This window comes from Colossoma macropomum, unplaced genomic scaffold (assembly GCF_904425465.1).
Source record: "Colossoma macropomum unplaced genomic scaffold, Colossoma_macropomum, whole genome shotgun sequence".
NCBI lineage: Eukaryota > Metazoa > Chordata > Actinopteri > Characiformes > Serrasalmidae > Colossoma > Colossoma macropomum.
Genome location: NW_023494807.1, coordinates 11650475 through 11666543, shown reverse-complemented (window position 1 = coordinate 11666543; position 16069 = coordinate 11650475). Strand labels below are relative to the sequence as shown.

The 16069-nt window shown below is 40.4% G+C and overlaps 1 protein-coding gene across 1 annotated transcript in view; it reads left to right on the top strand.

Moving 5' to 3' along the window:
* Positions 1 to 229: 229 nt before the first annotated feature.
* Positions 230 to 16069, top strand: part of bace2 (beta-secretase 2) — a 29596-nt gene continuing 13756 nt past the window's right edge. Inside the window, 4 exon segments of the mRNA XM_036555897.1 lie at positions 230 to 783; positions 12681 to 12769; positions 13918 to 14035; positions 14037 to 14135. Of these exon segments, the coding sequence (XP_036411790.1) occupies positions 502 to 783; positions 12681 to 12769; positions 13918 to 14035; positions 14037 to 14135 (588 nt within the window). The 5' untranslated portion in view covers positions 230 to 501.

Below are 16069 nucleotides of genomic sequence, written 5' to 3'. Positions count from 1 at the left end.
CTCTGAGTGACTCTTTTTACATATTAACCACTTAATTATGCAAAAATTTTGGGGAAGCAGTGGACTGCCCCTTTAACTTTAATATGTAATAAATATAATAATGCACTAACCTTTAAACATTGTTCCAGAGCTCGACTCTGTTTGTATGGTCATCTGCTGGGTAAACAGTGTGAAGTGTGTGGAGAGAGAGGGCGAGGCCTGCTGCTCTTGATAAGTTAATCATCCTCCTGTTGGCTGTTTGCTCTCAGAGCTGCTGCTGCTGGAATGTTTGCTGAGCGTCACATCCGTCAGAAGGGTTTTTTCCCTGGTCCAGGAAGTTCTCAGCTCTGAAGTTGAGGAACTCTGTAGTTTGGAGCTGGACTCTTCGTCTGATGGTCGCCTGATAGTTCATTAATCAGCGTCTGAGTGAAGATGGACGAGTGGACAACCTCAAAACTTCGCCTTTCAGCCCGAGACTGATATCTCCTCCCAGACGGACTTGTGGAAGAGAAGCTGGACGAGATGCTGCTGGTCAGGGTACTGCTGCTTGCGCTGTGCTTCTGGACGGGGCGCTGCGTTTACACAATCCGCCTGAAGAGCTTCTCTCTGGGGGGCTTTAGCTCCTCTGCGCTGCAGCTGCAGCTCGGTGCTTTACAACGGAACCAGACGGCGTCCGGGAGCGGCCTGTCTTTGGCGTCTGATCCATCCGGATCTGTCAACTTCTTAGACATGGTCAACAACCTGAGAGGAGACTCTGGTAGAGGGTATTACATGGAGATGGTCATCGGGACGCCAGGGCAGAAGGTATGTCACTTTTGAGCACTTAACTTTAACGTTAGGTTACTTTACATCGGCTGGGCGATAATGATAACATTCAACATCGCGATATTTTCTGATTATATCGCGATATCTCACGATATTTGTAAAGGAATTCCTTTCTTTTTCAACATTTGTGCATAATTAAATGGTTAAGCTATGTAGTGAGGGATTTGGTGTGAAATGCTCTGTTCTAGAAAAACTTACAGAGTCAGAATTGTTCACAGTGGTGGTGATAGGAACCAGACGTCCACCTTTAAAAGCTCCCTCACAGAAAGTTATTACATGAAATGGTTATTAATACACTGATGTCTGATGTCTGAGACACTGTTTTGCGATAGTTTTGAGAGAATTTTGGCCTAAAAATCCATTCATGGTGCAGGGATACATGCAGGACGCTGTGAGGCGAAATAGTCCCCAAAGAAAATTTATTATTGAATTTTTTCCCACGATTTTTTCATCACCAACATTTCATATTAAACTCAGAAGACACATTTAGGTTCACTGGTGGTTTTGGATAGAAAATAAAATGTGAATCTGAACCATTTCACACCAGACCACTGTGACTGTTACATCTCAACAGCTGAAGTATGCAGAAATTTTGAAAAATCGGTGGTGTTCTCCTTTAAGTAAGCATTAATAATGATAGTTCCCTCCTGCTTCCTCTTGGCTGCTAAATGAATGTCTTACAAACCTGAAATTGTGCATTTTAAATGACACACATTTTAATTGAAGGGACAGTTCACCCAAAAATCATGGTTACACAGTTGCTCACATAACTCAAACGTAGCTGATCAGCCACGTTTGGTGTTTTGAAGTTTGATTGCAGGAACTACAAAGCAACATAGCCTCATAGCTCCAGTGTGAACACTAAAGAAGCAAACTTGTCTTGCCTGAGTGAATGAATTTGGGGTGAGTGGACAGTTTTGTGAATTAGATTTCTTTCAGTGAGCGTTCCCTTTAACTGTGAGGTCCAGGTTACTATGATTGAAGTGCATAAAACAGAATATAAATTTAAAAACAATTATTTTTCTCAAATTAAACTTCACAGTTAATTATTTTTTTTTGGAAGCAACATTTAAAACACACACTGACAGCTGATGAGTAAAACAGCTGAGCAGCCTGATCCCAGACCTGTGTATGGGCATATTAAAGGGCTCATATCATGGAAAATCAAATTTTCGTCAATTTTTTTCCCTTTTTTGGGAAATAAAGGAGTGTGATGTAGTATGTTAACATTCAGTCTGTGCTCCATACGTCTTCCATTTTGAATCAAGTTTTTGTGATGTCACCTGTTCAGCTTAGAGCAGTTTAGCTCCGCCTAGTCATGCTGAATGGATGGGGCTAAACTGCTGTAGAGCTCATTTGCATATATCAGATTTAAAGACACAGTTACAAAAGCAGTCTGTCTGATCCTGAGGGAGAAAGGGAGGCTTGAAAATGATCATGTAGAAATAAATGATGACCAGTTTTAGTCTGTAAACCCACACAGACGTTATAAGTGGAGCTCATGGGAAATTTAAAGCACAGTAAAAGTAGTACAGAGGCTCTTTAAGGCTGCGGGTCTGAGGGCAGCATGTGACGCGAGCCGCTTTGCGAGTCCCCTCAGGCAGCAGGAGGGAGACTAAGACTTCCTTGATCGGTGTGCGGTGGGTATGAAAGCTCCGGCTCACATGAGTTCACATGATGCTGGGCCCCAGGCCGGAGCTCAGCTCGCTGAGCAGCTGACTGGGATTACCACCAAAAAGGAACCGTCAGGAACGGCGTCTCTGACTGTGTCTCGCTGCTGCACACGCTTAAAAATAAACACAGGTTCCTAAATAGTAGTGAAGCACTGATTATTAATTTTAATATCTGATTCTGCTTGTGGTCACTTTACAGCCAAATCAGCCAATATTTTAACCTGAAGCTCAAACTGTGTGGCTAAATGAGCACATTTAAAGCATATTTCCAGCACTTTCTATTAGACCCTTAATTTATTTATTTATTTCCTTTCACAACAGTCATTAAGTACAAGTTACTCATTCTGCAGTGTCAGGAAAACACATTTTAACTGGAAGCCTCAACAACTAAGTCTAATCTCCTCTCTCTCAAAGATGAAAGCTTTCAGTGCTGTTTATCTGATGGGGGGCAGTTTTGGTGTCTACCAGATTGTGGTTGGTTCACGTTGGTTGCCGTAGCAACGACACGTGTGCATACGCAAGCCTAATGACGATAACTAGTTAATAGAACGATCCTGTTATATTTCAGAACAGCGTTTCGCTTTTTATTAACTACCCATCGTGCCGTGAGTGTAGGCCGGTCTGGTCAGCAGACTGCTAAAAAGGAATAGGCTGTACCAGCTTGGGGGCTGAGGGGGCTGCAGCATTCCCAAATTCAGGATTGCAACTGTTAAAAATAATAATATTAATACTTTCTGAACTTTTAAATCATTTGAGTGTGGTGTGGAGCCATGTATGCTTGTTTTAGAAGGAGTTTAAACACACAAGCTGAGATACAAAGACAGAACGTCTGTGCAGAGTTACAGGCCAGTTTTAAGGCCTTTTTTAAAACTTTAAAAAGTCATCAAACATTATAATGAAGCTATTCTCAACTGTTTATCTCTCACTCAGAGTGCGTTTCAGTGTTATATCTCCCTACGTGTCTGTGGGCGTCACATAATCTCTCACTGCGGTACACATCAACAGTCTGATTGGTTGCCGCTCAGCTCATTTGCATAAAGTTTGTCCAGAGAGCAGAGAGATGATGTGCGTCAGTGCTTTGATGTGTTAGATCTATATATTATCCTCTCTCGCCTCATTATAGCACTGTATGACATGCCCAGTTTGTCGTAAATAGCAAAAAAATAAAATAAAATGAGAAAAGGCAAATCATTTTGCGTGACGTCATCGGGTCACATCTCATATACACTGCTTAAAATTTTATCACCACCAATCTAAAACACCTTCCCACCCGCGTCCCTAAGCAGAGCTGAACCCTCAGGGCTTTCTAGGTCATCAGAAAAAGGCTAATGATTTCTGGGAACTAAAAAAAAAAACTGGCTTTAATTTTTAGTTCATTTTTATTTAATAGAAAACTCTGCGTATGTTACAACACTGCATCATTGTTAAGTGTTACGTGGAAGCAAAAGGGTTAAATTCGTCAAGCATCCAGTGGAAAATTGGTCAGGATTGTTTTCTCTGTGGTGTCTAGGTAGATACAACTATGCAAGCTCTCCTGTTGGTTAGGACTTCAGGAGCTGTAGAGAAGTCCTGGCACGTTAGATTAACTATCAGCATAATTAGAAATGACAGAGGAATCAACCAGTCATGCTTTGAATCCAATGGTTGAAACCAGTTTCATGCCAAAACAGTCAGTTTGGTCTTTCTGGAAGTTCTATATACGTCAATGACTGAATATGGGCAGCAGTCTAATCAGGGATTGTTAGAGAATGTAGAAAGCTCTCACTACTGAAAGAGTCACTGTCTGTGTTTACATGCAAAGATTGTTGCCAATCAGATTGAATACATTCCAATTATAGATTAAGACTGAGGTGTTTTCATCTCACTCTACTCAACAATCTTTGTAATCTCTGTTTACATGCACTCTACAAGTAATCAGATCTAAAATGATGCACATGCGTAGAGAACCACTTAGTGTAGATGTTACCATGACAACCAGCATCACGTGAGTCCAGTCAGAGTGAGATGAGTAGCAGTGAGCAGTGCTTGTGTTTTTAATTACTCTATTAACTCTGTCCTGATTAAAGAAGGCCGAGAGGAAGACGTCGTGTTCTGAGACACATAAGCTGGACGTCCGTCCCACTGCCGTCTTTTAAAGATTTAAAGACGAACATGATCAGAACGTACTTAAACTTTCAGATTGGGAATGTAATCAGATACAGGCGTTTACACGGATATTATTCTTCTATTTAACGGATTATTTACAGGATTACCCACCTCGTTTAATCGGATAGTAATTGTTTTCTCAGTGGCCTGAATCTGACTAGTCTATTCCGACTGAGGTGTTTACATAGACATATTCTATTCCGATTGAGCTATTAGTCGGATTAATAACGGATTATTAGGCTGCATGCAAACGTGGCCACTGTGAAAATGATACAAGGTAAAATATATGCTAATGTCTCTCACAAGCTTCAAGTAAAACCAGGAATGTCTTACAGAATTTAATCTGGAACTGGCTTTTTTGAATTCTCTGTTTTACCATAAATGCTGCAGCAGTTACATTGTGAAGCCTAAAGGGGCCAGAATATAGCTGCTGCACCATTTAAGGCAGGACGGAAAATTTAAAATAGAAGCCTCATCAGATAGTGTTCAGCGACTCACTGTTAGCTTATCACTAAAAAACTGCTAGAATACTACAGGGATTCTAGCAGGTGTTCGCACTATTGTTGCGATTGTTTTTTCCTTCGTGTTTTGGCTGAGGTTTCACATTTATGGCCCAAATTGTAGTGAAGTATTGTCGTTTGACTTTCTCCTCTTTTTTTTTAGTGGGTTATCTTCTAATAAAAAATAGAAGATAGAGCTGGACGATATGGCAGAAATATAATATTGCGATACTTCAGGACTTTTTTACGTTTTCAGACACGTTTTTAGAATCTGATCAGTTGGAACAGAAAAAAGAATCAGCAGCGCTACATCTTTAAAAAATGCTATTAAAACTGAACACAATGATTTTTAATATTTTTATTTAGATTTTAATTTGGGACAAATTTTGCTCTCTTTATAATGAAACATGCAGTTGGTGAGTGTCTGCTAGTACTGGTGTTGTACACAGCATGTTCAGGAAAGCTTATTATTAAATTAAATAATCACAATAATTATAAATATTGCCATATTGCCCCACTCAGAAAAATCAGTAACTAGTATTTAAAGTCTCACTGCAAAAAGTGAACTTACCTTAAATTTAGTATTTAGTATAAAGTATTTCACGTTTCTCATTGTGAGATTGAGGTTTAACTCACTAGAATTCTTTGCTGGCTTTAGCTGATTTTTAGTAAATTGATCTCACTGTACTGGCAGATAATTTTGCTTGGTGTAATAAATGTGCTTGAAACCAGCAATATTTATCTGCCAGTACAGTGAGATAATCTGAGTTACTAAAATGTCTAGAAATAAGTTGAGTAATCTCATAATAATCTTACATCAGTCTCAAAATGAGAAACTAGATTGTTTCCCTTGATGAGACTGGGGTTTTAGCAGTGCTGTTTTTGATGGAAAGTTAAATAAATGAGACTGACTCGGTGTTACATCACGGTTATGTGCCCATCACCTCAAAACAGCAGAAAAAAAGCAAAGTCATTCTTTCACCTCCGCCCGGAGACCATGAGCTCATTCAGCGCTCAGAGAGGTTGGAGATCCTGTGATCTACACGTCATGTGAATGTCCTATTTTAGGCTTATGTACTGCAATAAAATGATGAAATCGTGTTACATGTGGCCTGTATGTCTTACATTTCTCATTTTGAGATGGTTGGAGGAATATTTTAAGTTTAACTTGTAGATTTTGTTTACTTGTTTGACTGATTTCCTTAAGAAAAATGATCTCTTTATAGGTAAGCAGATAATTTTTTAAAATAACCTAAATTATCTGCCAGTATATCGCTGCTGGAACAAAACCTTGCATCTACATTTTTGTTATTTTTCAGTTTTTGACATAATTTAAAAAAAGCCTGTTGTCCTTTACATTGTATTTAAGTTTCATGATGAATTGACCAAAATAAACAGCCCAAAATGACTTGGAAAAAATTCTGGTTCGATTGACTTACATTAAAAGTAAAGTATGTTTTTTCCTTCTCCTGTAAAGTTACCATTTTGGTGATGCGAGGTTTTCTTCCAACAGCAGCGATAGTGAGAGTTTTACTTAATAAAATCACTTAAAACAAGTAAAAAACGTCTTTTGCGGTGTAATGATGTGAAGTTCGGTGGGTATGAAATCATCCTTATCCAGGCTCATCCTCTCGTCCCGGCCCTCTCGTCCCGGCCCTCTAGTCTCGTCCCTCTCGTCCCGGCCCTCTCGTTTCGTCCCGGGTGTCTGAGCTGAGTGACCCTGAAGAGCCTAGTGTTTGAAACCTGATTCTGGATCCTCAATGGATTCATAATTAACGGCACTTGTGTTAATTGACGCAGGGCATTTAAACGAGTGGCTAATTGTGGAACGTGTTGAGGTCCGGCTGGAGTGGCTCACATCCGCTAATTGCTACAAACAGGTAGCAGATGTGCTTGTGGTGGCAGAGTGGCTGCCAATTAGCCGAGCGCCTCGACGAGGGCCGATTAAGCCCACCATGCTGGCAGAGGAAGGATGAGGAGGGAGTGATGGTACACTCTTAAAGAGATGGTTCTTCAAGGGTTCTTTAGTAAATGAAATGGTTCTATATAGAACTATGAACACAGAACAATTTGCATGATTAAATGGTTCTCTGCATGGTGAAATGGTTCTTCAGATTACTGGAGAACGTGTTGTGAATGGCTCTATATAGCATCAAAAAGGGTTCTGCTACTGTTATGATTACAAGCTCTTACAATGGAAGAACCATTTTCACAGAGGCTCTATATAGAACCACATACACATTTAAAAAAAGATGGTTCTTCCAAGGGTTCTTTAGTAAAAAAATTGGCTCTATATAGAACCATGAGCACTCAAAGAACCCTTAGCATGATGAAAGTGTGAAATGGTTCTTTAGATTGATGTAGAATGTGATGTAGATGCTTCTAGGTAGAACCTTTTAGAAAAGGGTTAATTATCCAGAGGGTTCTTTGAACCATTTTCTTTAGTAAAGAACCCTTGAAGAACCATCTTTTTTTTAGGAGTGTACAAAACATTCTCCATCAATGTGAAGAACTATTTGACCATACAGAGAACCATTTTAGCATGAAATAGAACTCATGGTATCGGAATTCCCATATCGGTGCATCCCTAGAAATTAGCTCACTGACTTTAATAACTGAATGGTTATTGTTGTTTTTATTAATATTACTATATTATTACTATAATATATGTACTTATTTTGCTTTTTAATAAAACTTAAAACTACGAAGAAATTAAAAAAATATCACCAATAAAAAATTATTTTCATAGCAGGTTGCATTAAAACACCAATCTGGCAACCCTGAGCGGACCATTAGAGCAAACATCGCCTCTTTAAACATCGTCTTAAAAATGAAAACATAATTTTACACTCTTATGATGAAAGTTTTGTACCACTGGAGTTAAAAAAACAATAAAACAAACATTGGTTCCTCAGAGGAAGTGTGAGGGTTCCGTTTTCTAATATTTTAATAATCAAATTTATTTACCATTAGGGAATATTTGTATAGTATAGTGTAATAGTACAGTACAGCTGCTGGGAGTTGGGAAACATGTAGACCATCTGAGGGTCTCCAAGGACTAGATTAGGGAACACCAGCCTAAACGAAGGACTAACAGGCCGCAGGACGAGGCACTGCTGCCCAGGGTCCTGTTATCAGGTGTCAGGCCGAGACGCTCAGGCAGAGTTTCAGAAAACAGACCGATCTGGTCAGGCAAGAGCTGGAGCAGCCGAGCAAACAAACAAGAACTTAAGACACACGGAAGTGCTTTGTTGGCGCTCCGTCCTTTACTGAAGGAACATTTCCTTCTGCAGAGCACTAGATAAAAGAAGGTGGTCCATTTGACCCAGCTATTATTCCACCTTCCTACTTTCTTACAGAATTTCCTTTGGCGTAGTCGGATTATTCCACCTTAAACCTGCTATGGAAGTCCATTAGAAATCGATTGAGAGCCCAATTACTTTGTAAGGTTGCATAAAAAATGAGAAAAGACATTCTAGGCATAAGGGCAAGTCTCTTTTGCCTCATTTTAAAGGAGAATTCCACCAATATTTTTTTTTATTATTTTTTCCAAATCCAGAGGTTTAGATGTAAACAAAGTCATGGTGGTGATTAGAACCAGGGGCCACAATGTTTTTTTCAGGGACTGTTTTGTCCTGAGAGTGGAGTAAAGCACACCACCTTTGGACTTGGAGCAGTGGAAACGTATTCTGTGGAGTGACGAATCAGCTTCTCTATCTGTCAGCCTGATGGACGAGTCTGGGTTTGGTGAATGCTAGGTGAACGTTACCTGCCTGACTGCACTGTGCCAGCTGTAAAGTTTGGTGGAGGAGGGATGATGATATGGGTCTGTTTTTCAGGGCTTGGTCTAGAACCCTTAGTTCCAGTGAAGGGAAACCTTAATGCTTCAGCACCAAGACATTCTGGACAGTTGTACACTTCCAACTTTGTGGAACAGTTTGGGGAAGAACCTTTCCTGTTCCAGCATGACTGAGCCCCTGTGCACAAAGCAGCTCCTTAAAGTCAGGCTGGGTGAGTTTGGTGTGGAAGAACTTGACTGGCCCCACAGAGCCCTGACCTCAACCACATCCAACACCTTTGGGATGAACTAGAATGGAGATTGTGAGCCAGACCCTCTCATCCAACATCAGTGTCTGACGTCACACATGCTCTTCTGGATGAATGGGCAAAAATTCCCACAGACACTGACCAAAAGATTCCCAGAAGAGTGGAAGCTGTTAAAGCTGCAAAGGGGGGACCAACTCCATATTGGTGCCTATGGATATAGAATGGGTTTCATAAAAGCTCCTATAGGTGTGATGTGTCGGTGTCCCGATACTTTTGTCCATATAGAACTTTTGAAGGTGGATGTCTGGTTCCTATCACCACCACTGTGAACAATTCTGACTCGATAAGTTTCTCTAGAATGGAGCGTTTCACACCAAACCACTCTGAACCACTCTATTTACATCTCAACCATTTAATTATGCAGGAATTTTGAAAAGTCTTTGGAATTCCCCTTTAAATCAGATAGAATGCACTGTTTGAATGTAATCAGTGTTCCTCCTCCGATTGTTTCATTCAGATAATAAGCCATTAGGCTGAGCGCTGGTGGAGACGAGCCTAACTGATTTGAAATGGGACAGTGGGAGATGTTAGGCAGTGTGCACCGTAGCGGAGCCCAATTGGTGGGTTTATTATGATGGAGTTAACGATGAGGAATGCCCATAATGGCCCCTCTGCCCACTCGGCAAGATGGCACTGCTCTGTTATCTCATTAGTTCCCCCTCGTTGAACCGGCACTCCGACAACATTATTCCGACCACTCGCTAGCACGCGCCTGCCAAACAGGAGCATATGTATAGAGAGAGAGAGAGGGACAGAGAGAGAGAGAGAGGGGGGAGGGAGAGAGACAGAGAGAGAGAGAATGAAGGGCCGTGCCAGCAGTACCGTCTACCTTCACAGCAGTGTGATGATGGAAGTGTTTAGAGGTCAAGCAGTGTTTTGAACCAGTTTTCAAAACCACATTCATCGAGGATCAGTTACGGCTGTTTTCCATTTTCTCTTTTAGATTAAAGACAAGCTGTTAGAGATGGGCGAGATGATTATATGTTGTCGGTACTTTGATAAGCATCATAATTAATGATGCTCTCCGGAGCACATCATAAGTATCTTTAGTAACTAGTAACTATTAAAGCAGAAAAGAAAAGTAGATATTTAGGCCCAATCCCATTTCACCCCTCGCCCCTACCACTCAGCCCTTAGCCCTCTGTTTTGCGCGTTCACGTCTAGGGGTAGGGTGTCCCAATTCTTATTGAGATAGAGGGGTAGGGTGAATTGTTAGGGATACATGACCCTCCAAATGGAGGTTTTTAGAGACACTTGAAACTGTTGTGAGAAAAAAAGAAAAACCGGCAAGATGGCTGAACAAGAGACCAAAGAAACCCACAAATGTGAATTTTCTCTGTTAAAAATTACGATAACCACTGTATTATCTTAGTTTAATGTCGTTTCAGTGTATTATGGTCCTTTTCTCCATAACAAGCATAAAAAATCGCTAATGGTATGCTAATGTCTCGGTAGCTAACTTTCCCGTTCCACCTTAAATGTAGCAGCAGTTCTGACGCCTGAAGCGCCAGAATGTAACAGCTGCTCCATTTAAGGTGGAACGGGAAAATTCGAACGAGAAGCTGGCGAATATCTGACTTCAGCTTCATATCACTGAAGAATTAGCGGTGGGTGATAATGAATAATTGACCCCCTGTTTGAAGGCGTATGATGCCCTAAATGTAACTAAAGCCCAGCAGTGAGGAGCTGAACTTTACACTCCTCTGCTGTCACTGCAGACTGGCAGGGTCGCCTACAGAGCAGCGCTAGTAGCTGTTAATGAAGTAATGTTGAGGGTCCCATTTCTTAGGGAAGATTTCAACCACTACCCCTTGTAACTCTGAGTTACAAGGGGTTAGGGTGACACTGGAAAGCAAGGGGTAGGGGTAAAAAGAAGAAATGGGACTGGGCCTTAGAATACCAGTGCTGCATTTCACAGGCAGTCCTGAAAAAATCTGGGGTTTTTCTTGCCTTCTGCACAAAGTAGTGTCTTGCATTTCAAAGATCTTTGGGAGAAAATAAGAATATTATTTTTAGGTGGTATGACAAAACTGTCTTACTGTTCTTAGTGTTATTATTCTTTTTTGTTTTGTTTTGTTTTTGTTTCTTGTTTTTCTTTTTCATAGGTCTCAAGCTAGAACCACAATCTTTGCAGGACTGTAGGGTCTATATGGGAATTATGCTTGTGCTTATGGGACTAATGGCACGTACAGATTTTCTGTAGCCAAACACGACTTGTTTCCCAAAGGAAATGAATGGTGGAAACATTGAGGAATTTCTACTCTGACTGCCACGATCTCTAACACTGACCCTCGTAGACAAAAAGCCTAGCAACACCTTAACAACCACCTAGAATACAATAGCAATTGCCTAGTAATACCTTAACAACCCTGGATACCATGGCAATGGCCTAACAACACCTTAGCAACCACCTAAAATACCTTGGCAGTTGCCTAGCAATACCTTAACAACCCTGGATACCATAGCAATGGCCAAGCAATGCCTTAGCAACCACCTGGGATTCTATAGCAATGGTCTAGAAACATTGTAGCAACCACCTGGGATTAACATTGCAACCCTTAGCAACCACCTGGGCAGCCTGGTAACACCTTAGCAACCACATGGGATGTCATAGCAATGCCCTAAAAAACATCTTGGCGAACACCTGGGATAACAAAGCAATACCTTAGCAACCACCTGGGATTCCTTAGCAATGGCCTAGCAACACCTTAATAGCAACCACCTGGGATTCCTTAGCAATGGCCTAGCAACACCTTAGCAACCGCCTGGGCTATTATAGCAACAGCCCGGAAACACCTTAATAGCAACCACCTGGGATTCGATAGCAGTGGCCTAGAAACATTGTAGCAACCACCTGGGATTAAAATTGCAACACCTTAGCAACCACATGGGATTCCATAGCAATGCCCCAGAAACATCTTAGCAAACATCTGGGATAACAAAGCAATACCTTAGCAACCACATACGATTCCATAGCAATGATCTAGCAACACCATAACAACCCCCTGGATACCACAGCAACAGCCTTGCAAAACCTTAGCAACCACCTGGGAATAGCATTGCACATTACAACACCTTTGCAACAGCCTAGATACCAGAGCAACGGCCTAGCAACACCTTAGAAACCACCTGGGACAACATAGCAACACCTTCTAGATACATCACTGACTGTGAACATGAGCCGAAGTCCTAGCAGGTTCCAGGTAGTTGTTAGGAATGGAAAACAGTGGCGGCAGCTCTAAGCCTCCTTACTCCTTACTGTAAAACAGACATGTACAAACTCAGAACTCAGAAGGTACATTTTAATTGAGATTTTTTATCAAAGGTTAAGTGTAATTGATTAATCGTTACAGCCCTAATGTCCATTTACGGGGCTTCTCTGTGTTTGAGCTTTGGGTCGGCCCACAGTGTGACTGATCAACCTGACGGCGCTGATGTGTTTGTGTTTCAGCTGAACATCCTGGTGGACACTGGAAGCAGCAACTTCGCAGTGGCTGCAGCTTCGCATCCCTACGTCACAACTTACTTCAACAGAGCACTGTAAGATCACCTGATCGCTCACTCTCATCTTTAGCTCATTGATTTTCCTGACTGACTCAACTGATTAGAACTGACGGACCCCAAATGTAGTTCAGTATCTCTAATGGACTTGATTATGTGGCTTCTGATGCTGTGTGACTCACTGTTATCTTAAACAAGGACTAAAGTACAGACATTCAGGCTTCAAGCTGCTGCTAGTATTTTTAGCTAATGCTAACATTGTTAATGAACTACACTGTTTTGCAGAAGAACTGTTAATTGCAATTTATTAATAGTAAATTATTGTATTTACTGAACATTGGTATGTTTTATTATATTGTAATTTCTCACCAAATTTTGAAAACAAAAGTCACTCAAGTGGCCAGTCATCGGCTGTTGGGGTGGGAAAGTGCAGAACTGCGCCATCTGCTGGAACTGCAGTGAAACGGTCATTTATCACACTACAATATGATAGGAAAATACTTTACTGAGCAGTATAACTGTGAATATATATTAAACTACAAGACACAGCACCACCTAGTGTGATGTGTGATAGTGGTCATCAGCTGTGTGTGTGTGTGTGTGTGTGTGTGTGTGTGTGTGTGTGTATGTGTGTGTGTGTGTGTGTGTGTGTGTGTATATATATATATATATATATATATATATATATATATATATATATATATATATATATATCACATATGTTAATATTTGGGTTTTTTTTTTTGGCCCTTTAATTCCTTGTTTTACCTGTGTTTTTATTATTATTTTATTTTTATTATTTATTTTTGTCACTTTTATTTGTTCATTTATAGAATTGTTCTGTTTTTGTGTTGTTGTTTTTTTTTGTTTTTTTTTATTACATTTTGATTTTTTGCTTCCTTATTCAGTGCTTTTATTTTATTTATATATTTATTTATTTATTTATTGCCTATTTATCTGATATTGGTGAGCTTTATTTTAAATGCTATGAATATTTTTTTTATTATTACATTGTAAGGCTGGAACTTTTAACACACAGAACGCACAATATTTCATCATACATCATTTGTGCGACTAAGTTTGTAGTAAAATCTGTATTTTTGTCTTTTTACAGTCAATTAATTATTTGGAACGTTGTGTTTTGACGCTCTGACCACCTTCTTTCACTCTTTCTTTAACATGTCCAGCTCCAGCACCTACCGGACCAGTGGGCGTGCTGTGGCGGTCCGGTACACACAGGGGAACTGGGAGGGGGAGCTGGGCACTGACATAATCACCATCCCTCAGGGTCCCAACGGCACCATCAAAGATCAACATCGCTGCCATACTGACCTCCGACGGCTTCTTTCTGCCCGGCATCAACTGGCAGGGCATCCTGGGGCTGGCGTACCCATTACTGGCTCGGGTAAGAGAAATGCCGCCTGCGCTGCTGGTCTGGGTCGTGTTTGATTTGGCTCAGTCTGATTTCTGATGACGCAGTAAATGATCTGTTTAAGGAGTGGCTGCAAACACAGTTACGCATATTTACACTGTAAACCGTGGGACGGAAACATGTTCTGCATTTGTGCTGTTGACCATCCGTAAACACTGAAAAAAACATATCCAAGCAAGTGAAAACATCTCAAACATAGTCAATATATATATAATATTTCTCATTATGAGGTTGTAGTAATCGTTAGATTATTTAACTTATTTCCAGACTTTTATACTTGTTTTAAGCACATTTATCTTACTAAAGTGTCTTATTCCATTGGCAGACCATTTTATTTCAAGTATTATTTATTTAAATAAGCAAGAATCATCTCCAATATTTCCCAAAACTGCCAGTGGATAATTTTCTCCAGATGAAATTACTTAAAACAAGTAAAAATATCTTGAAATAAGTTAAATAATCTTACGATATTTTTACAGCAGTCTAATTATGGGAAATATTAGATCTATCGACTGCATTTAAGATGATTTCTTTCGCAATACATTGCAATAAATTGCTTATTATTAAGATTTTTCTTTGTAGGCTTTAAAAACAGCTAATTGTAAGTATCTGTCAGTCTGAATAAATAATGTTAAAAGTGCTTCTCTTGGCCCTGAGGAAAACTTTCCCAGACTTTTAGCACTCAGTATAAATCAATAAAACATACGGCCATCTAATGCTAATCATATTTCATCGTAGTAATAAGGAACAGAATGATCTCCCATCAATGCTGATGTATTTTCAGGTCACACACTCTCGTCTAACAACCTCTTAAACAATATCAGACCTTTGGTTTTTTGATAACTTATAATAAAATATTTGGGTCATTCTCCATTCGGAGTGAGGAACCATGTCACAAAGGTTGAAGGGCTTAATGTATTTTAATACACACCGATCAGGCATAACATTGTTTCTACACTCACTTTATCAGCTCCACTTACTATATAGGTGCACTTTGTAGTTCTACAATTACAGACTGTAGTCCATCTGTTTCTCTGCATACTTTGTTAGCCCCCTTTTACCCTGTTCTTCAGTGGTCAGGACCCCCATGGACCCTCACAGAGCAGGTACTATTTGGGTGGTGGATCATTCTCAGCACTGCAGTAACACTGACATAGTGGTGGTGTGTTAGTGTGTGTTGTGTTGGTCTGAGTGGATCAGACACAGCAGTGCTGCTGGAGTTTTTAAACACCTCAGTGTCACTGCTGGACTGAGAATAGTCCACTAACCAAAAATATCCAGCCAACAGCGTCCTGTGGGCAGCACCCTGTGACCACTGATGAAGGACTAGAGGAACAGTAGCAGATGAGCTATCGTCTCTGACTTTACATCTACAAGGTGGACCAACAATGCAGGAGTGTCTAATAGAGTGGACAGTGAGTGGACACAGTGTTTAAAAGCTTCAGCAGCCCTGCTGTGTCTGATCCGCTCGTACCAGCACAACACACACTAACACACCACCACCACATCAGTGTTACTGCAGTGCTGAGAATGATCCATCACCCGAATAGTACCTGCTCTGTGGGGGTCCATGGGGGTCCTGACCACTGAAGAACAGGGTAAAAGGGGGCTAACAAAGTCTGCAGAGAAACAGATGGACTACAGTCTGTAATTGTAGAACTACAAAGTGCACCTATATAGTAAGTGGAGCTGATAAAATGGACAATGAGTGTAGAAACAAGGAGGTGGTCATAATGTTATGCCTGATCAGTGTATTATAATGTATTAATGTATTTTATTTTAAAAAATAATCTGTCACAGAGATTTTGGTCACTGGTGTTATCAGGACTCTTATTTCACATTTTAACACAGTATTTTTAACTCTATTAAACTCTCTTTGGGTCGAGGCTGATCAGAGTGGAAGCATC